At 57.0% G+C, this 25,392-nt stretch overlaps 1 protein-coding gene across 2 annotated transcripts; it reads left to right on the top strand.

The window, feature by feature from the left end:
* The first annotated feature begins 401 nt into the window (after window positions 1-401).
* Window positions 402-24,602, top strand: PWP2 (PWP2 small subunit processome component). 2 transcript variants are annotated; one of them, XM_017888764.1, is made up of 21 exons: window positions 402-594; window positions 2,140-2,252; window positions 7,397-7,491; window positions 7,818-7,917; window positions 8,267-8,410; window positions 8,865-9,000; window positions 9,292-9,518; window positions 11,374-11,517; window positions 12,319-12,389; window positions 12,882-13,018; window positions 13,823-13,971; window positions 14,105-14,252; window positions 14,426-14,576; window positions 15,644-15,824; window positions 18,016-18,163; window positions 19,393-19,501; window positions 20,244-20,309; window positions 21,270-21,488; window positions 21,586-21,736; window positions 21,896-21,970; window positions 24,022-24,602. In XM_017888764.1, the coding sequence occupies exons 1-21, from the start codon at window positions 577-579 to the stop codon at window positions 24,194-24,196; spliced, it is 2,757 nt and encodes a 918-aa protein (XP_017744253.1). In that variant the 5' UTR covers window positions 402-576; the 3' UTR covers window positions 24,197-24,602. The 2 variants fall into 2 exon arrangements, with proteins under 2 accessions (XP_017744253.1, XP_017744254.1); XM_017888765.1 differs by lacking the exon at window positions 21,896-21,970.
* The last annotated feature ends 790 nt before the right edge of the window (window positions 24,603-25,392 follow it).

Below are 25,392 nucleotides of genomic sequence, written 5' to 3'. Positions count from 1 at the left end.
TCAGCCTCCTGAGTAGCTGGGACTACAGGCATGCGCCTCAGTTTTGTACTTTAGTAGAGACGGTGTTTCACCATGTTGGCCAGGCTAGTCTCGAACTGCCGACCTCAGGTCATCCGCCCTCCTCAGTCTCTCAGGCGTGAGCCACCGCACCGGCCAGCATTCGGGACTTGATTCATAATTCCTTACCCAGTAGCTCACAAGAACGAAGACATTTGGGTGTGCAGGGCTCTCGGATGTTGTGGACGCTGCTGTGCCAGGCTGGGCCTCGGTGCGGAGAGCGCCCTGCAGCGTGGCTCCGGGCTGTGGGCGGGGCCCGGAGAAGGCCCCGCCTCGGGAGGGGTTGGGCCGCTTGCGTTCAAACTCCGCCTCCGAGCCGGGCGAGAGCGAGACGGGTCCTCCGGCCTCCTGGGGCGCTGCGGACAGTGGTGCGCGGCCCCGCCCCGGAAGCGCGCGCTGTGGGCGGTGCGCGCCGCCTCTTCCCGGAAGTGCGTGCTGTGGACGGTGGCGCGCGGACCCCGGGAACGGTCTCTGTGGGCGGCAGTCGGCTTGAGCTGCGGCGCACGTGCGGTGGCAGTGATGAAATTCGCCTACCGGGTGAGCGTGGGCGGCGGGCGGTCTGTTCGATCGGCGCGGCTGTTCCGGTGGACGGCACCTGGGCTGGCGCAGGGCGGGCTGGGGCGCGTGGTCTGCTTTCGCGGCGTCTGGCCGCGTGGGGGTCGCCGGCGGTCTGCGCGCCCGTGGCCTCGGGGATGCCGGGCTGTGGTGGGGCTCCTGGGAGAGCTGGGACGGAGGCGCCGACGGCTCCTCGGAGGGAACAGGGACATTTGTCGGGGTCCCGGGGTGTTTTTAATCTTAGTATGGCCCCGCCCAAAGGCTGGAGTTGGTGCCGTCGGGGAGGGCAGAGCACCCTCGGGAGGGATGAGGAGGTGGGACGGGGAGGGGGCGCGAGCAGGAGGGGTGAGAACAGGAGGGACCCCGGGCCCGGGGCTGCTCGCTAACGAGCGAGCGTCCAGGTGAGCAGAAGAGCAGGGAACCGAGGTGGGAGCCCTGTTTCCCGAGGCCGGAGAATTCCTGAGGAATTCCTGAGGCGGACACGCTCAGTCTCGAGAGCCAGGGAAGACTTGTCCCAGATGTGAAGTGCAGGAGGCGGGTGGGACAGGTAATAAGAGGGGGCCGTGGAGCCAGCCTGGGGGTCTCTGAGGCGTTTGCTACAGCTGGCTGGTTATGGGGACGCCCGTGTTTCCCACAGTAGCCCTGACTGTTGGGCCTCCAGGGTTGCACGGGCTTCTGCTGCTGAGCCCACCGTGTACTACACTTGCCCTGTCCGAAACTGAGCGTGGTACTGGCCCCTCAGAGTGCTGCTCCTGTGTCCCCTGTGGTGGTGGAGGCACCGCTGTGTGCCCAGCACCACACCAGAAGCCGTATCCACGTCCTCGCAGGCCAGGACTTCTTCCGCTCCATATTCTTATATGGCAAAAAGTGTCCCTTGAAGCCTGCCTGGCCGCTTGAAGTCATTCTGCTGACCAGGCTCCTCCCTGAGGTCCTGAAGGCGCTGCCCACCCACGGCTTCGGAGCCTGACTGGTGCCTTCCCATTTAGATTCCAGCTCAGGTGACGCTTCCAGGTGGCTCTCCGTGACCACCCTCTAAAGTAGCCCTTCCTCCCACGCTTCTCATCCCCCTCCTGCTAGAGTATGAGTATGCGTGTCTGTGCACATGGCAGTCTCCGGCGAACGCTCGTTCTCGTGAATTAGTAAATAAGTGAATAGTGTGCTGGCTTGCAACACTTCTGGATGCCCTGAGCTCTAAGCACTTTCGGGGTGCTGTTCCATTGTTGCAGCTTTTTTCTTGGTGAAATGAGGGCTCCATGCCCCTCTTCACCTGGCAGGCGCCTCCTGTCTTGGGAGGCTTCCTCAGTGCTCCCGGGGGCATCTTACTCATCTCTGCGGGAGCTTGGGCCCCCCCGGGCTCCTCTGGTCTCCTGAGGATCAGGCTCCCTTCTTCCTCTCTTACCCAGGAAATGTGAACGGGCCCCCAAGGTGAGGTTCTCTATGCCATCTCTCTGCCCAGATTCTTCACTTAGTACTTTTCTGGGAGTCGACTGTTTTCTTTGTGTTAAGACAATTTTGGTTTCTTTTCAGTTTTCAAATTTGCTGGGTACGGTGTACCGGCGTGGGAACCTAAATTTTACCTGCGATGGAAATGCAGTTATCAGTCCTGTGGGCAATAGAGTCACTGTATTTGACCTTAAAAAGTAAGTATGTGAAGGTGCTCTTCATAATGGTGATACTGATTACTATTATCGGTATTTTTAAAGTAGCAGATGAAAGCTGACAGTGTCTTCTGTGCCTTCTTTTTAATGGCACACCCGTTGATTAAGGAAGCCCAGGACAGGACTACAGGACAGGTTAGGGTCAGCAGATCAGTTGTGGAAATTGGCAGCCAGACCCAGTTCTTCGTTCTAGTGCCTTAGCCAGGCCCGGTAAAATGGTGTGTCGCTTGGCTCTGTTACCTGGGAAGGGACCCTGTCTCTGCGCTGTAAAGGGTGGGTGGGGAAAAGGTGTAGCTCAGGGTTAGCCCTTCCCCCATCAGGGACGGCCCCTCAGGGCCGAGAGGCCAGGGCTGCTGGGGGAGTTGAAGGTGCCTTGGACTCCTGCTGGGGAGCCCTGCTGCCACTGGGCCTCACCAGTTCGACGGGCAGGCCCAAAGCTTCCAGCTCTGCAGCTGGAGATCAGTTCCTGTGTGCTGTTGCACTTTGCTTCATGGTTCTGTGTGAATGCTGTTTTACCACAAAGTGAAGGTGTGTCGAAACGCTGCTTGGAGCAAGTTGGTCGGTGCCGTTTTCCAGCAGCGGGGGCTCACTTCATGTCTCTGTGTCACATTTTGGTAATTTTTGCAATACTTCAAAGTTTATTATACCTGTGAGGGTGTTCAGTGATCATCTTTGCTATTACTCTCGTAATTGTTCTGGGGTGCCGTGATCCGTGCCCATGTAAGACGGCGAGCTTAATCCGTAAGCACTGTGTGTGCTGTGACTGCTCCACCGACCGGCTGTTCCCACCCCCACCCCCCCGTTTCTCTTCCTCTACTTGGGTCTCCCTATTCCCTGACACAAGCGATATTGAAATTAGGCCAGTTAATAATGGCTTACAGTGGCCACTGCGTGTTCATGTGAAAGGAAGAGTCACACAACTCACCTGAAATCAGAAGCTAGAAGTGACTCAGCTTAGTGAGGAAGGCATGTGTGTCAAAAGCTGAAATAGGCCGAAAGCCAGGTCTCTGCCACCAAACAGGCAAGTTGTGAATGCAAGGAAAAAGCTTTTGAAAGAAATTAAAAGTGCTACTCCGGTGAACATATGAGTTACAAGAAAGCAAAACAGCCTTATTTCAGATATGGATAAAAGTTTGAGTGATCCAGATAGAAGATCAAACCAGCCACAACATCCCCTTAAGCAAGTCAAAGCCTGATGCACAGCAAGGCCCTGCCTCTCCTCTGTTCCGTGAGGGCTGAGGTGAGGAAGCTGCAGGAAAAAAGTTGGAAGCTAGCAGAGGTTGGTTCATGAAGTTTAAGGAAAGAAGCCATCTCCACAACACAGAAGTGCAAAGTGAAGCAGCAAGTGCTGATGGAGAAGCTGCAGCACGTTATCCAGAAGATCCAGCTGAGATCATTGATGAAGCTGACTACACTAAACTACAGAGTTTCAGTGGAGACAAAACAGCCTTCTATTGGAAAAAGATGGCCAAGCGCAGTGGCCCATGCCTGTAATCCCAACACTTTGGGAAGCTGAGGTAGGCAGATCACTTGAGGCCAGGAGCTTGAGACCAGCCCGGCCAATATGGTGAAACCTGATCTCTACTAAAAGTACAAAAATAAGCCAGGCATGGTGGCATAGTCCTGTAAATCCCAGCTACTCAGGAGGCTGAGGTTCAAGAATTGCTGGAACCCGGGAAGCAGAGCTGAGATGGTGCCAGTCCACTCCAGCCTGGGCAACGGAGCAAGACTCTATCAAAAAATAAATACATTTTAAAAAAAGAGAAAGATGCCATCGAGGACTTAACATAGCTACAGAGGAGAAGTCAATGTCTGGCTTCAAGCAACAGGCTGACTCTCTTATGAGGGGCTAATGCAGCTGGGGCCATTAAGTTGAAGCCAGTGCTGATTCACTGTTCAGAAAATCCTAATGTCCTTCACAGTGATGCTCAAGCTACTCTGCCTGTGCTTTATAAGTGGAACAGCAAAGCCTGGATGACAGCACATCTGTTTACAGCATGGTTACAGCATGGTTTACTGAATCTTTCCAGCCCATTGTTGAACCCACTAAGGTTCCTTTCAAAATATTCCTGCTGATGAACAACGTACCTGGTCACCCCTGAGCTCCAATGGAGACGCATAAGGAGATGCTGTCTTCATGCCTGCTACCACCACATCTCTTCTTCAGCCTACAGGAGCGACTTTAACGTTCAAGTCTTACCATTTAAGAAATATATTTTGTAAGGCAGTAGCTGCCATAGATAGTGATTCCTATAACGGATGTGGGAAAAACCAATAAAAAGCCTTCTGGAAAGGAGCCGCCATTCTAGATGTCATTCAGTGAGGGTGGAGTGTCAGCATTAACAGGAGTGTGAAAGAAGTTGAAAGTCCAAGCCTCATGGATGACTGAGGGGTTCGAGACTTTGGTGGAAGAAGTTACTGCCGATGCGGTAAAAATAGCAAGAAGATTAGAAATGGAAGCAGAGCCTGAAGATGGGACTGAATTGCCACAATGTCACAATAGATATTGAATGGATGAGGAGCTGCTGCTTATGGATGAGCAAAGCAAGTGGTTTGAGGCAAAGTCTCACTCTTGTCCCCCAGGCTGGAGTGCGATGGCGTGACCTCGGCTCACTGCAACCTCCACCTCCCAGGTTCAAGCGATTCTCCTGCCTCGGGCTTCCCCTCACCGAAGTAGCTGGGATTACAGGCGCTTGCCACCGTGCCCGGCCAATTTTTGTATTTTTAGTAGAGACGGGGTTTCACCATTGTTAGCCAGGCTGGTCTAGAACTCCTGACCTCAGGCGGTCCACCCTCCTTGGCCTCCCAAAGTGCCGAGATTACAGCCACCACCCCCGGCCAGCAAGTGGTTTCTTGAGATGGAATCTACTCCTGGTGAGGATACTGTAAAGACTATTGAAATGACAACAAAGGATTTAGAATATGACATCAATTTAGTTGATAAAATGCTGGGAGCATTTGTGAGGATTGACTCCAGTTTTGAAAGAAGGTCTGTTGTGGGTAAAATGCTATCAAACAGCATCATGTGCTACAGAGACATCTTGTGAAAGGAAGAGTCCATCGATACAGCACACTTCGTCGTTGTCTTGTTTTAGGAATTGGCAATGGCCACCCCATTTCAGCAACCGCCACCGTGCCTGGTCAGCAGCCATCCACATCGAGGCCAGCTGTCTACCAGCAAAAAGATGAAGACTCACTGAAGGCTCAGATGATCATTAGCATTTTTTAGCAGTAAAGTGTTTTTAAATTAAGGGATGCATGTTGTTGCTTTAGACAGAATGCTAATACTGATAGATTATAGACAGAATGCTAATACTGATAGATTATAGCACACATGAGTAGACAGCAGCGCACACCAATAGACTAAAGTACACACTTAGACGACAGTACACACGAACAGACTGCAGTGCACACGAATAGAGCACAGCACACACTTACAGACTACAGCACACACTAGTAGACTGCGCCATACTGTTTACGGTATGGTGTAACACAGCTCGGCTATGGGGAAGCCAGAACCTGTGTGCCTCGCTCGATTGCAGTATAAGCGTTATCTGTAGCATCTCCGAGGAGTTCCTGTACCCACTTATTTTCCATTTTCCAGCAACAGTGTTACATGGGTGCGCTGTCATGGCAGTTAATTCCTGTTGGGCATTTAGCTTGCTTCTGGTATTCTAATGTCACAGTGAGGCGGAATAATCCTCTCATCGTACCATCCTGGAAGCAGAATTGATGTATCCAATTTCTTTTCTTTTTTTTTTTGAGACAGAGTCTTGCTCTGTCGCCTAGGCTGGAGTGCAGTGGTGCAGTCCCGGCTAACTGCAACCTCTGCCTCCCAGGTTCAAGCGATTTTCCTGCCTCAGCCCCCTGAGTAGCTGGTATTACAGGCACCTGCCACCATGCCCAGCTAATTTTGGGGTTTTTTTTTTTTTTTTTTCTGAGACGGAATCTCCCTCTGTCGCCCAGGCTGGAGTGCAGTGGCGTAACCTCGGCTCACTGCAAGCTCTGCCTCCCGGATTTACGCCATTCTCCTGCCTCAGCCTCNTAGTAGACTGCGCCATACTGTTTACGGTATGGTGTAACACAGCTCGGCTATGGGGAAGCCAGAACCTGTGTGCCTCGCTCGATTGCAGTATAAGCGTTATCTGTAGCATCTCCGAGGAGTTCCTGTACCCACTTATTTTCCATTTTTCCAGCAACAGTGTTACATGGGTGCGCTGTCATGGCAGTTAATTCCTGTTGGGCATTTAGCTTGCTTCTGGTATTCTAATGTCACAGTGAGGCGGAATAATCCTCTCATCGTACCATCCTGGAAGCAGAATTGATGTATCCAATTTCTTTTTCTTTTTTTTTTTTGAGACAGAGTCTTGCTCTGTCGCCTAGGCTGGAGTGCAGTGGTGCAGTCCCGGCTAACTGCAACCTCTGCCTCCCAGGTTCAAGCGATTTTCCTGCCTCAGCCCCCTGAGTAGCTGGTATTACAGGCACCTGCCACCATGCCCAGCTAATTTTGGGGTTTTTTTTTTTTTTTTTCTGAGACGGAATCTCCCTCTGTCGCCCAGGCTGGAGTGCAGTGGCGTAACCTCGGCTCACTGCAAGCTCTGCCTCCCGGATTTACGCCATTCTCCTGCCTCAGCCTCCCGAATAGCTGGGACTCCAGGTGCCCACCACCACGCCCGGCTAATTTTTTGTATTTTTAGTAGAGACGGGGTTTCACCGTGTTGGCCAGGATGGTCTTGATCTCCTGACCTCATGATCTGCCCGCCTTAGCCTCCCAAAGTGCTGGGATTACAGGCATGAGCCACCACGCCCGGCCGATTTTTGTTTTTTTAGTAGAGACAGGGTTTCACCATGTTGGCCATGCTGGTCTCAAACTCCTGACCTTGTGATATGCCCGCCTCGGCATCCCAAAGCACTGGGATTCTAGGCGTGAGCCAATGTGCCCGGCCGACAGTGTCGTTTCTTTTTCAGGAGTGGGGGGTATCCACAGATGAGCTCTGGCACACAGGGTGCAGTGAGATTGGAGGTGCTGCTTGGGGAGAGTGGGCCGCTGGTCCTGGGCCAGGCTTGGCCTGTCTCCCTCGTGTGACTTGAGGACCAATAGCACACCGTGGTTTTTGTCTTATCAGCAACAAATCTGACACGCTGCCCCTGGCCACTCGGTACAACGTCAAGTGCGTGGGGCTGTCCCCGGATGGCCGCTTGGCTATCATCGTCGATGAAGGTATTCGCCCTTGATGTGGGCGGGCACTGAAGGGACCAGTGAGGAGGACTCAGGGCTGTGCGGGTCTGAAATGATCCAGTCCCCAGTGGCATCCATGTCAGGGCGCTGGTGGGGGTTGGGGATGAGGGTGTCATGAGTGAGGCTGCGTCCCTGCCGCAGGCTGTGTCTGTGGCATCACCTGTGGCAGTGCAGGGCCTCGTGGCCTTGGGCATTCTCAGTCCTGATGCCTCATGGTGGACATGAGAATGACCTTTCGGTTTTTCCTGTGCTGTGTATCTGGGTGGCCCTGGGGTAGCTGCGCGGTGGTCACCTCTGGCGTCCTGCAGGGGGCGATGCGCTGCTGGTCAGCCTGGTCTGCAGGTCTGTGCTGCACCACTTCCACTTCAAGGGCTCTGTGCACAGCGTGTCCTTCTCCCCCAATGGCAGGTAAGGGGGGCGGCTGGGGGCAGGAGGGGTAGGAGAGGGTCAGCCGTGTGTGCCAATGGTGAGGCCCACTGCCCAGCTCTTTTCCCTGGGCCCCGGGTTGTGATGTTGGGCACATGGCCCAATCTCTGGCATCAGTGACCCCTTTTCTGGAGCAGAAGACTTGGTGCAGCCAGGCTGCCCTCCCTCCAGGGCTATTTCTTCCCTGAATTCCACTTGCTCTGCTCCTGGGCCTCCATCCTGCAGGAGGCGGGACTCTGGAAGGCACAGGTGGGCACAGACTGAGACTCCACAGGGGCCTTAGGGCCATTGCTGGTCTTGAATATCAACTGTGTCCGCATTCCTTCCATAGGAAGTTTGTTGTCACGAAGGGTAACATTGCCCAGATGTATCATGCGCCTGGGAAGAAGCGGGAGTTCAACGCCTTCGTTCTGGACAAAACCTATTTTGGGCCCTACGATGAGACCACCTGCATTGACTGGACGGATGACTCCAGGTGCAGCCTCGGAGGCGTTGGGGGAGCGAGGCCTGAGGGAGGCCCTTTAGATGGGTCCCCCTGCTTGAGCCCTGCAGCTTCATTCTGCAATGGCATCTTGGCCTCCTTTGGGGCTGGGCACTGCCTGCACCATCGGGACTGGCTGGGTGACTGGTCGAGTCTTCGTGGCTCTGAAGTACGTGCTGTGGCTGAGCCTCCTGCCCCTGCAGCGCCCTTTCACCTGTTTGTCCCGGAAAGAGGGAATGCTGCGGTTGGCTCGGGCAGCGTCTGGGAGGCGTGAGGAAGGCAGACAGGGCAGGGGCTGTGCCAGGGTGTCTTCCTGTGCCTGGAGGCTTCACGGCTCACTCTGAGACCACGTGGGGCTGTAGCGGTCTCCGTGAGGCCCTCTGGAGCGTGCACCTGGCTGCTTTGTGGTGGCCACGCCCTGAGGAGGTGCCATCTCCCTCTTTTCCAGGTGCTTTGTGGTTGGGAGCAAAGACATGTCCACCTGGGTGTTCGGAGCTGAGCGCTGGGACAACCTCATCTACTATGCACTGGGGGGACATAAGGATGCCATCGTGGCCTGCTTCTTTGAATCCAACAGCCTGGACGTACGTCCCTTTGCCAAGTTCCCTAGCCTGACGGTGGTCAAAAGCGGCTAGTTCAGGGAGACCCCAGGCTGCAGGTGGCCTCTTCCTTCGGTTTCTCCAGGCTGTTCCCATGTGGCCTGGGGGCATCTAGGGACCAACAATAGCTGTTGCAGCCCATTGAAAATTGTTCTCAGAGTTCAGAGGAGCCTTCGGTGCCGCTGATCCCTGGATCTGAGCTGGAGAGAGGTGTCAGGTTGTGGCAACTGGGCCAGTGTGGCTGGGGCTGGGGTGACCCTGTGCTTTCCCTTGCAGCTGTACTCACTGAGCCAGGACGGAGTGCTGTGCGTGTGGCAGTGTGACACGCCCCCCGAGGGCCTGCGGCTGAAGCCCCCTGCGGGCTGGAAAGCAGACCTGTTGCAGCGGGAGGAGGAAGAGGAGGAGGAAGAACAGGAGGGGGACAGAGAGACCACCATCCGGGGAAAAGCCACTCCGGCCGAGGAGGAGAAGACAGGAAAAGTGAAGTACTCACGGCTGGCCAAGTAGGTCTCCGAGGGTGCGGTGGGCTGCGGTGGGCTGCGGTGGGGCACTCCTATGGGAATCTCTTGCCCTCAGAGGGATCTGGATGTGGGGTCGTCAGGGCTGAGGAGTGGGAGGTACAGAGAGCAGGCCCACGTCTCAGGGCCCTGGTTTGAGCACCCTTGAGTGCTTGGGTGTTGACCCTGCCCCTTAATCAGGGTCCCTGCTTCAGCTGTCTGAGCTGCCTGTGTGCCCAGGGCAGGGCAGAGGGCAGTGGGTGGGGTACATGGGGGCAGGGAGGTGTGTGGTTACTCTGTGAAGGGAATACAGCACCTTGGGCCCTAAGGGGGTTGGGAGTTGTCTGTGGCCCCACTAGCTCCTGTGGAGTTTGGTGTGGGCGATGGTCCCTTGGCCTCTTGCAGGGAGACGCTGGGAGAGCATTTGGCAAGGCTGGAGGGAGAGGCCGGGCTGTGAGTGGGTGCAGCGGGTGCTCTGAGTCCTGCTTCGGGGCCCGCTGGTGGGTGGTGCTTGGTGCTTTTTCGGGCACTGAGCTGGGCTGTGCAGCCCCATGTCTGAACTCAGTGCCCCAGACGAGAGGAGACTGAGCCCAGCCCCGCAGCCTGCCCGTGGGACGGCCTTAGCTGTGCCCGGAGCCCTGGCAGAGATGCGGCCCTGATTCGGGGTGTCCTGCATCTGGGCTGTGGGGGAGGCTGGTTGGGATCCCATGAAGGCAGAGTTACCCACAGCTGTGGTGTCTCCGTCACCCGGGTATCCCAGCCTGGGCCCCTCCTTGCTGCAGTTACTTAACACCTGCTGTGTGCAGGGCTCTGAACTTGGCACTGAGACACACTGCCTGCCCTTGTGAAGCCTCCTCTCTGCCAGGGAGGAGAGATGCAGTGATGAGGTGGCTGCGTGCAGAGGTGGGTGGCAGTTGGGGTCCCTGGGCGAGGAAGGCTTCCACACGAGGCCCTGCCTGTGGAGGGAGCCAGGGAGCCAGAGCAGGCTGCATTTGGAGTGTGTTGGGGTCCGACGGGTAGGTGGGAGTTGTGGCCATGAGAGTCCTGGGTCTGAGGAGCGGGGAGGGCCGGCTGGACTCCAGTGGGAGGAGGGTGCTTTGCCAAGGGCAGCGGAGTTGGAGGGCGGCCAGAACAGGTCCAAGTGGGTCAGTGTCTGCAGGTGGGTCAGTGCCTGCGAGGACTTGGGGTTGTTGTGCTGGAGTTAAGACTTGAGCGGGGACTGGAGGAAGAAGAAGGGATGATGGGCCCCCCAACCCCTCCCTGAGGAAGAGAGGTTCCAGGCAGATCCAGGAAGACAGTGTGCGTGCTGGGCAGGGACTGCGGGCTGTCAGCGCAAAGCATGAGAAGGCAGGGCCTCCTGCATTGGCAGCCAGTGGTCCCTGTCACTTGTTCAGGAGGGACGGGAACCAGAAAGAAGAGGGAAGGACCAGGGCTGAGTTACACTGTGACTCGGGGAGGTTTTGAGGGCGGAGGCGCCATCAGGGTCACCGTCGTCTGTTGATGGGGACTGAGGGTTCCTTAGAGGAGTAAGCAGCAGGGGGTGATGGGATTCGGGTGTGCCCAGCGGCCATGCCGCGCCTCCCGCACCTCCTCTGCCTCCTGTGGGCACTGCTGCCTCTGGATGCACCAGCAGCTCTGCTGTGGGGCCAGCTGGCGACAGTGGAGACACTGTGTGAGGTTCCCTCGGGGTCCCGAGCTTGGGATGGAGGCGGGCAGCTTCAGGGCCTGGGATGGAGAGGGCGAGGGCAGGTCTGGGACCTCCTGCCTGGATCTGTGTCCTGTGTCCTGGAGCCCAGAGCGAGCTGGGGCGGCAGCCGGGCTCTGCGCTCCTCCTCACAACTCTTCTGTTTTGTCAATTCAGGTACTTCTTCAATAAAGAAGGAGATTTTACCAACCTGACAGCTGCAGCATTTCACAAGAAGTCTCACCTCTTGGTCACTGGCTTTGCTTCTGGAATCTTCCATCTTCATGAGCTGCCAGAATTTAACCTCATCCACTCCCTGAGGTAAGCCTTTGCTCACGGTGGGGTGTGGTTTTCATGCACTCACTGGCCCTGAATCTGAGGGCCCAGCCGAGCCTGCCCTTAGAGGTGGGGGCTGCAGAGCCACCTGGAGTGCCAGCTCAGGCCACAGGACGCCAGCCTGAAACCTGTGCGGCTGCTGGTGCTGGTCGGTGCGACTGTGTTGCCACCGCACCCCGGCAGTCAGCAGCACTGGTCTCAGGTCAGTCACGGCCTTTCGAGTTTTTGCCTCTGCTTTTCTTCATCTGTGAGACACAGAAAACAAAAATACTATGCTCATAAAATTGTGAAGTTGCAAGTTTTTGAACCCTGGCCACCTCTCTGGGCCTTTTCTGATTCTTTTCTTTGAGACAGTCTTGCTCTGTCGCCCAGGCTGGAGTGCAGTGGCGCGAACTTGGTTCACTGCAACCTCCGCCTCCCGGGTTCAAATGTTCCTCCCACTGCAGCCTCCTGAGGAGGTGGGACCGCAGGTGTGCGCCCCCACTCCCGGTTAGTTTTTAAATTTTTTGTAGAGATGGGGTCTTGCTGGGTTTTCCTAGGCTGGTCTTGAACTCGTGGGTTCAAGCAGTCCTTGCCTCTGCCTCCCGACGTGCTGGAATGACAGGCATGAGCCTCTGCACCCAGCCCTCTGATACTTGAACTGAAGTGAATTGTTGGAGTCTGGTGAGTGGGTGGGGTAAACTCGACACACAGGGCTAGAGTCTGGTGTGTGGGGCTGCCCTGAGTGGGCACTGGGGTTTCAGCCCAGGCAGGCTGGCCTCCCACTTACAGGCCCATTCTCTGCAGCATCTCAGATCAGAGCATCACCTCAGTGGCCATCAATAGCTCGGGGGACTGGATTGCTTTTGGCTGTTCAGGTTTGTCCCCAGCCCGGGTGGTAGAGATGGACTCCCCATTAGGGACTGCTGCTGCCCAGCTACAGGCCTGCTCGACAGCCGCCCACTGGGGGTGCCCTGCCCTCCCCCAGCCGCCTTTCCGAAGGGGCCCTCCCCTCCCCAGCTGCCTTTCAGGGGGTGCCCTCTTCTCCTCCAGCTGCCTCCCGGGGGTGCCCTCCCTGCCTTGGTCCTCCTCAAACATCTCTCTGTCTTAAGCCCTCTTGCTCAAGGGTGTGGGGGTCATAGCCCTGTCTCAGTTGTGACCTGCAGCCACTGGGTTGCACAGGTGGGGCCCATCACTGGCTGGTAGAGCTGCAGCATCGGGCAGTGGTCCCTGTCTGTTCTTGGGGGTCTGTGCGTTTCGCCCCCTGCCTGGCAGCTTTCTCAGGCCTGTGCCAAGTGGGAAGGTGGGCTGAGCCAGTCTGACCTGGGATGGGCCTGAGCCGGGTACCCCAACTTCCCCCATGTGCACAGGCCTGGGCCAGCTGCTGGTGTGGGAGTGGCAGAGTGAGTCCTACGTGCTCAAGCAGCAGGGCCACTTCAACAGCATGGTGACCCTGGCCTACTCGCCCGACGGACAGTACATCGTGACTGGCGGGGATGACGGCAAGGTAGGCTCCTGTCCCCGTCCTGTTGGCCTCTGTGCCTGGGGGTTCTGAGGATGCAGTGGTCTGTGGGGCTGTGCCCCTGTGGCTGGGCGCTGACAGTCGGGTTGGAGTTCACAGGTTCACCCAGGCTCATGAGCTCACTAGGCGTTTAAAAACATACAAAAATGTGAATGGAGAGGGTTGGGTGTCCTCCTCTCCCCTTTCTGACTTGGTCTCCTGCACCGTGGTAGCTGCGTGGCCAAGAGTGGGTCTGTGGTGCCAGCAGCTGGCATCCAGCCAGCATCCAACGGGCTCCAGTACGTGGCTGAGGGGGGGTCCATGGTACCGGCAGCTGGCATCTGGCCAGCATCCACAGGGTTCTGGTGTGTGCAGTGCCACCGCGGGCCATCTGGGCCTTAAATGGGCTCCTCCTGGAGGTGACAAGAAGAGACTGGGGTAGATGGCCCACTCACCACCCACTCAGCACAGCCTTGGGCCTGTCGGGGAGGCTGGGTGAGCCAGGGCAGCTGTGGGCACAGGGGCAAGGCTCTCAGGATACGGCGTCACATGCGGGGGTCTCAGGGATGGGGTATGAGTCGCAGGCAGGGGGCTCAGGGATGGGGTATCAGTCGTGTGGGGGTCTCAGGAATGGGGTGTCAGTCACAGCTGGGGATCTCAGGGATGGGGTATTACTCACGGGTAGGGTCTCAGGGATGGGGCAGTACAGGGGCAAGCATCTTAGATGGGGCGGCATGGGGACAGGGATCCTGGCTGAAGCTGTGGCACACAGGGTTGTGGTCTGCCCCTGCCCCTCCTGTCCTGCCGCAGGTCAAGGTGTGGAACACCCTCAGCGGCTTCTGCTTCGTCACTTTCACGGAGCACTCTAGTGGGGTGACCGGTGTGACCTTTACTGCCACCGGCTACGTTGTGGTGACCTCATCCATGGACGGGACTGTGCGAGCCTTTGACCTTCACAGGTGATGTCTTTGCTCTGGGTTGGCTTGGGGCAGGCTTCCCCACGCAGAGGTGAATGTGGAGGGTGAGGCTGCAGCGCAGCTGCTGGGGCAGGGGACCCTGGCATGTGACGCTGACCTTGCCTCTTCTCTGCAGGTACCGAAACTTCCGCACCTTCACCTCTCCACGCCCCACCCAGTTCTCCTGCGTGGCGGTGGATGCGAGCGGCGAGATCGTCTCTGCAGGGGCGCAGGACTCATTTGAGATTTTTGTGTGGTCCATGCAGACAGGCAGGCTCCTTGACGTAAGCACCCTGAGGGGCTGGGCTGGGGCTCGGGAGGGGCCCTCCTGTCTCTTGGGAGAGGAGCTCAGGGAGCTGAGGTTACACTCCGAGGGCCCATGCCCCTGGCCCAGACCTGCCCAGAGAGCCGCCTCAGCCCCCAGCTCCACTTTTCCCACCTCCTTGGTCTACGGTAGGTTTTGTCCGGACATGAAGGGCCCATCAGTGGTCTGTGTTTTAACCCAATGAAGTCCATCCTGGCCAGTGCCTCCTGGGACAAGACGGTGCGCCTGTGGGACATGTTTGACAGCTGGAGGACCAAGGAGACGCTCGCCCTGACCTCTGATGGTGAGCACGAGGCAGCAAGCAGGAGCAGTGGCCTGGGGACCAGCGGCATGCTCTCATACCCGCTGCCTTGTTCCTGGTTGTGGGTTTGGTGTGAACCTTCTGGTGGGAAGCGGGGGGTGGTTCTTAACCCAGACCTGCTGGTGTGGCAGCCCTTGAGGTTGGCAGTACCTAGGAGACAGCAGATTGGCAGGTAGGGCCAGCGTGGCTTCCACGAGTCCTCGTGCTCCCGCTCGCTGGGTGCCAGGCAGGAGAGAACAGCTCCCCGAGTGTGACAGGCTGCTGCCGCAGCTGCTTCCTGATTTTCTGAGTTGCTTTGGATCTCTGCCAGGGTTGTGTCGCTGCGAGAAGGACACAGGGACCGTGGGGGGGGGCCCAGACACTGGATGGGGCCCGTGCTGGGATCTGCAGACTGGGAGGAGAATGAGGGGCCGTAGGTGGGCCCAGACGCCAGGTGTGACTGCCCAGGGATCTGCATACTGGCCTCAGGCCCCTGTCTGGCTTTCTGACGAGGGTGTACTAGAGGCGCCCATGGCCTCCTGTGTTCATATTCTGTGTGTGTCAAAAGCCTCAGCGGCGGCGTTGGAAGACCACACGGCTCACAAAGCCCCAGCCCATCCATGTTCGGGTGTGGACAGAGTCTGCCATCCCAGGAGCCTGGCTCTCCCTGCTTCCCACTGCCTCGCCCCACCCCCGGCCTGGCATTGGCCAGGGTTTTCGTGTCACATGTGGCTTCTTTTCAGAGGCTCTGTATTCTAGTCTGTCCAGCCGCCCTCAGTAACCACCATTACTCACCTGTCAGCCTCGCCTCCCCAGCGCCCCCTCCATCAGCCTTCGTGGGTCCTGCAGCCCCAGCTGGACTGCCTGGTGCTCTTCACTGGTGCTGAGCTGTTCCCTCACCCACCTGGGTTGGAGCTTCTCCTGGGAGGAGATTCTTGTGTATCAGACCCAACAGGCGCTGGTCTCTTAGGGGTGCCAGGGAATGGCCTGGTCTCCAGCCGAGGGTGGTTGATGGCCTGCCTGCGGGAGACTGGGGTCTTCGTTGGGCCTCACTTTGCATCTCTGTTTAGCTCTGGCTGTGACTTTTCGCCCTGATGGTGCGGAGCTGGCTGTGGCTACGCTGAACTCACAGATCACCTTCTGGGACCCCGAGAACGCGGTGCAGACAGGCTCCATTGAGGGCAGGCATGACCTCAAGACCGGCAGGAAGGAGCTGGACAAGATTACAGCCAAGCATGCGGCCAAGGGGAAGTGAGTGTCGGCATCGGGCCCTCCTGATTTGAGACCCCAGCCAGCCACCGGGCTCCTGCAGCTTCTCCATTTTTGGCCTTGTCCTTCGTTCCTGAGACGGCTGAGTCCCTGTGGATGGAGGCAGGTGGTCCTGAGCCCTCTGGGGAGAGGCCATGTCCTCCTTAACTTCTGGGCTCGCTCAGCCTCCAGCACAGGAGGACGTCTGGATTTGCTGAACATAAACTTGTTCAGCTGAGAGCCTACATCCACTTCCAAACCTTGATCCTGAATTACAACATCGTCCTGGTGTGCAGAGGGGAGAGTAGCTGGGTGCCTGAGCTCAAGCCGGAGACCCAGCACTTGGGGAGACTGAGGCAGGTGGATTGCTTGAGCCCAGGAGTTTGAGACCAGCCTGGGCTACATGGCAGAACGCCATCTCTATAAAAAATACAAAAATTAGCCAGGTGTGGTGGCACATGTCTGTGGTCCTAGCTAGTCAGGAAGCTGAGGAAGGAGGATTGCTTAAACCCGGGAGGTCAAGGCTGTAGTGAGGATGGTGTCATGCCATTGCACTGCAGCCTGGGTGCTAGAGCAAGACCCTGTCTCAAAAACAAAGCAAACAAAAGCACCCCCCCCCCCCCAAGAGTAAAAATGCAGGTCCTCAGTCACCTCACCTGGCTGGAGAGTGCTACATGGATGGGGAAGATGTGGTGTCCCCTTGTCTCAAGGAGTCGGGCCAGCACAGCACTGACCGAATTGCCTGCTTGGGGTCTTGGCTGGGCTGTGAGGCTCACCTGGATGGTGGTCAGGCTTAGGAGAAGGGGGAGGATCTGTGGGGTGCACCCGGGGTGGTGTAGCTTTGGGGCCTGGACCTGTGTCCCAGGAGCTGGGAAGCCTGTTCAGCAGAGGGTCTTCCTCCAGAAGGAAGTAGCAACCCTATCTCGGAAGTGGTACGAACGCCTGTGTGCAGTCCCCGTGGGTTCGCCCTGAGTGTGGAACTGCTGGGTGCTGGTGGTGGTGTTTCCGGCTTGGAGGAGCTGCACGGTTGCCATTCTCATGAGGACGCTGTTGGCTTCTGGCTTCTGCACCTCCTCGCCAGCACTTGTTGCTTTATTTTTTTTTTTTTTAATGAGAGCTGTTCTGCTGGATGTGAATTCGTATCTCATCGCAGTTCTGGTTGTAGTTTCTCTAATGACATTCAGCATTTTTCACCTGCGGCTTGGCCATTTGTAAGTCTTGTTTGGAGAAATGTCTGTTCAGGTCTCTTGCCTGCTTTTGAATTGGGTTGTTTGGTGTTTTGTTTGTTGATTTGAGGGGTTTCTATGATGCCCGATGTGCAGATACTTGTTCCGCTTTGGGAACTGTCTCTTCTGCCGTTTTGGTGGCACTCTTAGTTCTGATGATGCGCGGTTCGCTCATTTTTTCTGTTGTTCTTTGTTCTCTACTGTCATAGCTAAGGGACCTTGCCCACCCCAGGCGCCTGTTGAGCGAGGCGGTAAGGACTGGTTTCTGGTTTCTGCAGGACTGAGCAGACGTGATTGAGAGTAGGCTGCCTAGGGCGGAGGCCAGCTGGCCGCTGTTGTGTGCTGACCTCAGCAGGGAACACCGTTCCTTGAGCCTCTTGTTCCTTTTGTGAAAAAGACATTGACTCTCGGGAAACCGAAGCATTTAAGGGTGGTGCTGGCTCAGAGTGGAACCAGGTGACAGTGCTATTGGACATTGTGGGTTTTAAAAGTCTCACGTGAGTTGAGGCAGCGAGCCTTGGCAAAAGTTGCTGAGGCTGTTTGCTTCCTGAAGAGCTGGTGCAGGATCTCCTCTATTTCCTAAGGTTGGTTTTTGTTTTATTTATTTTGATTTGTGATTTTTGAGACAGGGTCTTGCTCTGTCACCCAGGCTAGAGTACAGGAGTGTGATCATGGCTCACTGTACCGTCTAACTCCTGGGCTCAAGTGATCCTCCCACATCAGCCTCCTGAGTAGCTGGGACTATAGGCATGTGCTGCTAATTTTATTTTTTGTAGAAACAGGATCTCGCTATATTGCCCAGGCTTGTCTTGAACTCCTGGACTCAAGCAGTCTTCCCAACTCAGCCTCTCAAAGTACTGAGGTGTAACAGGCAGGAGCCACCATGCCAGCCTAAAGTTGGTTTTTAGAAGCCATATGCTGAGGTTTCTGCGGTGGCCACCCTAAGTCCGTGTCTCCTCTCCACCCAGGGCCTTCACCACCCTGTGCTACTCTGCAGACGGCCAGAGCATCCTGGCGGGAGGCATGTCCAGGTTCGTGTGCATCTACCACGTCCGCGAGCAGATTCTCATGAAGAGATTCGAGATCTCTTGCAACCTGTCTCTGGACGCCATGGAGGTGAGCTGGCAGCACAGGGCTGGATGGATGTTGCTTCCAATACAGTTGGAATGCGTCGGGCTCCTGCCTTCTGCACTCCTGGCTCCTCGGGGCCTTGGGCACAGTCATGACACTTGTCCTATATCTATGCACGGGCCCCTCACCTGCCCCAGCAGAGCCCTGCCGTGGAGCCCTGTGCCTCCCTCAGCTGTGTGTGGAGCCATGGTCCTCATCCCTTTTGGCATTTGGGACCAGTTTCGTGGAAGGCAGTTTTTCCACAGACAGGGTTGGGTGGATTGGTTTTGGGATGAAACTTTCACCTCAGATCAAGATCACCAGGCATTAGATCTCAGAAGGAGGGCACAACCTAGATCCCTCACATGCGTGGTTCACAGTAGGGTTTGCGCTCCAGTGAGCATCGGATGCTGCCACTGATCTGTCAGAGGCGGAGCTCGGGTGGTAATGCGAGCAATGGGAACAGCTGTAACTTCAGATGAAGCTTCACCCACCTCCTGCTGTGCAGCCCCTTTCCTAACAGGCCATGGGCCGGAACCAGGGGTTGGGGACCCCTGTTGTGGATGACCCTGCCGGGGCCGGTTGCTGTGAGGCTGGGGCTGCGGGGGGCAGTGGCCAGCACATGCTGGCTCAGGCAGCACGGACACCTGTCGGGGAAGGAGTGAATGAAGAGGGTGCTGGCAGGCCCTGCCCGCTGGCTTCCTGCCTGGGATCCCGAGTAGAGGGCTCTGCCCTCACTGTCCCCGCTGGTGCCTGCCCTCCCCCCTCAGCACAGCCCTCGGCCCAGGTCCCATTCACATGCTGGCTCCCGCAGGACCTCAGGATGTGAGGGAGCCCTGGAAGCCTCTAAGCAGGGCTGTGGCTGCTGGGTTCACCTGCCCACTGCCCCCCCAAGTGTTTCTGGGGGAAAGTGTCCTTGGCATTTTCATGAGGGAGCAGACGGCCATCCTCGCTGTGAGCCCCAGCCCTTGTGGTGGCAGGAATGTTGGCATGTAGACCTCAGTCCATCCCCCTCCACAGCCTCCACACCTGCCCCCCTGCACAGCCTCCACGCCCACCCTGTCTGCAGCTAGCTCTGCAGGAAGGTCCCTGGGATGCTGCAGGGCTCTCTCCCCGTCCTCCTGCTAGGCGGGGCTGAGACCGGTCTGGTGTTGGGGTCAAAGAGCAAGGGTGGGAGAGGAGGGCCAGGCGGCTGGGCTGTCAGAAGCAAGGCGCCCACTGCTTTTCTGTTCTAGGAATTTTTGAACCGAAGAAAAATGACAGAGTTTGGCAACCTGGCACTAATTGATCAGGACGCTGGGCAGGAGGATGGAGTTGCGATACCACTGCCAGGCGTCAGGAAAGGTGAGCAGAGGTTCCTCCCGCATCTGCCTGCCACACGTGCCTGGGTGACTGCGCACTTGTGCAGTCACTGGTGGCATTTGCTGGACCCTGAGGGTGTCGAAGGCCCAGTGGGTTGGTGTTGGTGCCGTCAGCCCCTGTGGCAGGAGAAGCTGCCCACGTGTTGCTGCATGTGGCCTCCCTGCCCTGGCGGGACCCATGCATTTGCTCTTGGGACTGGGTGCCCCATCTGCTGCACAGCACACGGAGCATTCTGGTGTGAGGCCGTGTGTGCCACACAGAGAGCCAGGTGCTCTAGAAGACCTGGGACTGCCTGAGTCCCAGGTAGACCATCCTGATGGGACACTCACCAGCCAGAAACCCTGAGTGCTTCCATATGCAGGCCCAGGGTACCATGTTGAGCGCAGCAGACCCACTCCTGGGCTGGGCCGGGGCCCTTTTCTGGGTGGGACACGTGGTCTGCTGGCTGGGCCAGCTTTTCTGGGAGCAGGGGCTGGGCCATCTGTTTGACAGCTCACCTGGAACAGCCTCTGTGGCCCCAGCACAGGCCCACCTGCCACAGCTGCAGCGAGGGAAGGGCTGCTTATGCCTCCGCTTTGTGCAGGGCCCAATGAGCAGAGGCTGCTGCTCTTGATGGGGTTCCCAGGGCACCCCCAGCCAGCCGGGGGCCGCAGGATGACCTGTGTCGTGGGGAGAGCAACCTGGATGTGCTGCTCAGTGACCCCTTTCGGTTCTTTTTCCCCAGGTGACATGAGTTCTCGGCACTTCAAACCTGAGATCAGGGTGACCTCACTCCGCTTCGCTCCCACTGGTGAGCACCGAGCCATGGGCTGTGGGTGCTGGTGGGCACTGGGGCATCTGTGCCGGGGCGAGGCTGGCCACCATGGTGCTGCCTGCAGGCTCTGGTCTGTGTCCTATGCCCCTGGGTAAGAACATGGCCCTGCAAACCCTGCAGGCCACAAGATGGCTGTTGTCCCTGAAGATAGACAGCTGTGATGGCTCCAACCTCAGATGCCCTGAGCTTTGAAACATGGCAGGCCTGGCATGTCCTTGCCCTGGCAGCTCCCCGAGTGCCCTGGACATGCTGCCTGGCTGGGGTGGCTCTGCCGCCATGGAAAGCCCGTCTCTTCCACACCGCCCCCATCTTCTCACGGTGGGGAGGAGGGTCTGTGCCACAGGCCTGTGGAGCCTGGCGGTACACACGGTCTCCACACAGAGGAGCCAGGAGCAAGGTTATTGGCAACCGCTCTCCAGCCTAGACTGAGTGTCAGAGCCAGGGGTAGAGAGGCCCACGTGAGCCAGGGGTCTGTGCCCTGGGGCCCAAGGGCCAAATCGGGCTGGCCACCAGCTTTGGTCATTGATGTTTTACTTGGACATTTTACTGGGCGTTGTCTTCGTTGGCGGATCCTGTCTGGCTAGCTCTAGTGCACCATGCAGCACTGAGTAGGTGCAGCAGAGACCACAGGGCCTGCGGAGCGCCAAGACGCCTGAGCTTGACAGAAGACTTAGCTGGCTCCCGGTGTTGGGAGAGGAGGGCGCGTGCGTTTACATATTTGTTATATGTGCATCAAGTCCCTGGGAGAGTAACTTCTGGGATGATCCATTTAGTCCTTCCCAGTGGAGTTGGGGGGTGGGGGCTAAAGGCAGACGTCCCGGTTCCTGTTGACTTTTGCACTTTGTCCCAGGAGAATGTACTTAATACTGTTTCTTTAAAAAAAAAGTTGGGAGGAATGAACTTAAATTTTTAAGAAGGCACTGTGTAATTGCCCAGGGCGCTGCTGGGCAGCCACTACCACGGAGGGACTCCTCATCTACTCCCTGGACACCCGTGTGCTTTTTGACCCATTTGAGCTGGACACCAGCGTCACCCCTGGGAGGGTGCGCGAGGCACTGCGCCAGCAGGACTTCACCAGGGCCATCCTCATGGCCCTCCGGCTCAACGAGAGCAAACTGGTGCAGGAGGCTCTGGAGGCGGTGCCCAGGGGCGAGAGTGAGTCGGGGCTTTGGTGTCGGGCGCCAGGGGTCATCCTCTTTTGCCCTGGTTTGAGTTGTTGGCAGAATAAGCATGTTTTTTTCTCCTTTTGCAGTTGAAGTGGTCACCTCCTCCCTTCCTGAACTGTATGTGGAGAAAGTGCTGGAGTTTTTAGCTTCCTCCTTTGAAGTGTCTCGCCACCTGGAATTCTACCTCCTCTGGACTCACAAACTGCTCATGTTGCATGGACAGAAGCTGAAGTCCAGGTAGAGGGTCTCCCCCGCAGTTCCTCTGTGGCTCAGGTCACTGGACCAGCTTGTCCTGCTGGATGAAAGGGAACGTTGACATGCAAATGCAGCATGAAGTGAGCCCACTGTACCCACAGCATGGGTGAGCTCCGCACGCTTAGGGAGTCTCCCTTTCAGAGCCGGGACGCTGCTGCCTGTCATTCAGTTCCTCCAGAAGAGCATCCAGCGGCACCTGGACGACCTGTCGAAACTGTACGTGCGGGTGCAGGGCCTGGGGGTGGACAGGGGTGCATGGTCCCCTGCTGGTCCACGCTGCTCCTTATGTCATCTGATTTGAGGACAAAAGGAACCAGTGCTGGAGGCTTGTCTTCTCACTGGCGGGTGAACTGCACCTGCCCGGCCACCCTGCTTGAGACATGGTCTGGCACTGAATGGAAAGCAGCGAGCACTGTGGCAGGCAGACAGGCTGCTGGTGGCACGCTCCAGGTGCAGCCGCAATCCTCCAGGCTCTTGGAGGGATTGCCACATTCGTAGGACCGGGCAGCCTTTCCTGGATTTGCAGGTCACCTGCACAAGCAGCAGGGGTGGTCACAGGACTGTGAGGCTGGGCGGCCTGGAGTCCTGGAGGTGTGGCTGCCCTGAGCCATGGCTCCCCTGGAAAAGGGTGCTGCTGCTGCGAGGATTCATCCACAGGCCTAGGACAGGGCCCGGCCCTCCGCAGTGCTTACTCTGCAGGGGTGCCCGCCTCTTCTCCTGTCATTTCTTTGTGGTTTGTGCCTTTTTTGTCCCTAGCAATTCACCCTTCCTAAAGGTCCAGCAGAGCCTGAACTAGGCAGGCTGCAGAGTAGCCATGTGAGGGATAGCTCCCTCTGTTGCCAGTCAGTTGCCAGGTTTCCCAGCTGCGTTTCTGAAAGGTCTGTTCTCTGCCATGTCTGCAAGTTGCTGTGTCCAGGGTTCAGGGGCTGAGGCCTGAGTGTGGGCCTTGTGGGTTCATGTGGCCCTCCCATCTGTGCTTGAAGTGTCTCAGTCTTTGGAACACGTCCCAGAGTCTAGGTCGAGCCTTTCCTCCCCTCTTGTTCTGGGTTCCCTACAGAAGGCTGGGATGCGCCCTGATCCATGATTTTGGTGCCAGGCCTTCCCTTGGCTGAGATGTCCTGGACTTTGCACAGAGCTCTCGAGGAGGAGGAGGAGGGCTGTCTAGCTCCTTTATTTCTTTTTAAAATTCATTCTTTTTTTTTTTTTTTTTTTGAGACAAAGTCTCTCTCCGTTGCCCAGGCTGGAGTGCAGTAGCATGATCTCGGCATATTGCAGCCTCCACCTCCCGGGTTCAAGCAATTCTGCCTCAGCCTCCCAAGTAGCTGGGATTACAGGTGTACGCCACCATGCCCAGCTAATTTTTGTATTTTTAGTAGAGACAGGGTTTCACCATATTGACCAGGCTGGTCTTAAACTCCTGACCTCAGGTGATTTGCCTGCCTCTGCCTCTCAAACAAAGTGCTGGGATTATAGGTGTGAGCCACCACACCCGGCCAAGCTCCTTTAGATTTATTCCCTCTTATGGGATGTTTTTAGAGTTCATGTAAGCACATTGTTCCTTGGACCTCCTGTCTAGGCGTTCACTGCCATTGGCTGTCGGCAAGAGTCCTGCATAGAGGATCCTGTGACCTGCAGATGTGGCGGGGCGCTGCCTTCCTTCCTTTCTCATCCATTTACCTTTCAGTTCTCCTTTACAAGGTGCTTTTCTATGTAAAGTGACGGTGGCGTCACTTTTCTCCTTTATTCTGTTAACTCAGGAAATTAACTGATTGAGAGTGTGCCTTCCTCCCCTCTCGCTCCAGAACACGCATAGCTCTGCAGCAGTCTCTTCCTAAGTGTTTGGTGGAACTTGCTGGTGAAGCTGTCTAGATTGGGCCCAGTGGAACGGCTGAGCTGCCAGGATGGGCCCAAAGGGATGGGATGTTACAGTTGGGTCCTTGGGTCCTTGAAGGCCTTTGCTGCCCCAGGGCTGGATGGGGCAGAACCAGATTGTTGGGGCAGGGAAAGGAGGAAACAAACAGCTGCTGGGGTGGAGGGACTGGCATGTCCAGCCCCTGCTGCTTTTCTCAGGGGTCGCAGAGGAGGTGGTTGGGTGCAGGCCAGGCCAGGGCCTGGGTGTTGCTGGCACTGACCCCTCCCTGTGTGTGATTGACAGCTGCAGCTGACCCCTCCCTGTGTGTGATTGACAGCTGCAGTTGACCCCTCCCTGTGTGTGATTGACAGCTGCAAGCCTGACCCGCCCCTTCCCTGTGTTGTTGATTGGACAGCTGCAGCTGGAACCGCTATAACATGCAGTACGCACTAGCAGTTTCCAAGCAGCGGGGCACGAAACGCTCCCTAGAGCCTCTGGGAAGTGAGGAGGAGGAAGAAGCATCTGAAGACGACAGCCTGCACCTGCTCGGTGGAGGAGGCAGAGACTCAGAAGAAGGGATGCTGGCCTAGAGCCAGCCAGTTGCAGCGCTGAATTGTGCTGGCTAAGACCTGCCAGGGAGATGGGACCCTTGTGCCACCTGGGCCAGCAAAGAGGAGGGTCCAGAGAGCAGCTGAAATACTGTCGCTGGTGGTAGTGACTTGCTTTTCCTGTGCAAACGTGTAGCCCATCGGGACAGCGAGCCGACGGGTCATGCCAGGGGCTGGCACACACTGGTACCTGGCGCCAGGAGCGGGGCCATGTGAACAGTGATGAACATTGAAAATGCCTGTCAGAGAGGGATTTACGTGAACTTTGTGTGAGACTTATTTATATCTTTAATATAAAGGTTTGATAAACAACTTAGGGATAAAAAAGAGGGGGTTTTCTAATGTGAGGATGAAGTCTATGCTTCAGATTAAAAAGGGTTATGTTGTATCCTGGTGTCTTGTGGGGGCTCAAGACCTGCCTGCCTGCCCACCAGGGCTTCTGTCCTGGGGAAACAGGCTGGCAGAACAGGGTGGTCCTGCTGTCCAGCGGGGCCCCTGCCCTGTGACCTGTATCCTTGGGGTCGGGCATAGAGCCTCTCCCTGACCTCTCCGGGACGCTTTGGAGTCGGGCTGGGATTGGCCTGTCTTGGTGAACTCACTCAGACCTGCACCAGCTCTGCGTGAGCCACACGGAGGAGGGGACAGCTCCTCCCCTCTGCAGTGCCCTTGGGGATGGTCATCATGAGAGTGGCTTGAGCCTCCATCATGGCAGGGCATCGTGGTCCCCACAGCTCAGTAACAGCAGCCTCCAGGGTCAGGACCTGAGGCCGACCCAGTGTGGTGGGCGCTTCACCGACTGCCAGCGCTGTCTGCCAGGCCCAGCCTGTCCCTCACCAGAGGTGTGGCCCACAAGACCCTGGGTGGTACCTGGCTCCTTTGCTTATCTGGGAAGTGGAGCTGGTATCTGCCTGCCGGCCTTCCAGGGGTGGTATGAGGCCACGTGCTAGAGAGCGGAGATGAGTATGACAGGCGGTGCCTTGTGGCCCACAGTGCTGTGCTCGGAGGCCTGCAGACCAGAGATCTTTGTAGAAGGGAGGAGCTCAGGGCCTGGTGCCACTGGGTGTTCTGTGGCTGCACAATCTCTGTGTGACCTGGACTGGAGAGAATCCTTAGCTATCACCTGCCCAAAGCACAATTTCCAGCTTTCCCCCTCCTCACCTCACCCTTTTCTGTATCAC

This window comes from Rhinopithecus bieti, unplaced genomic scaffold (genome assembly GCF_001698545.2).
Source record: "Rhinopithecus bieti isolate Rb0 unplaced genomic scaffold, ASM169854v2 scaffold_18153, whole genome shotgun sequence".
Lineage (NCBI taxonomy): Eukaryota > Metazoa > Chordata > Mammalia > Primates > Cercopithecidae > Rhinopithecus > Rhinopithecus bieti.
This window is presented reverse-complemented; position numbering and strand designations above follow the sequence as displayed.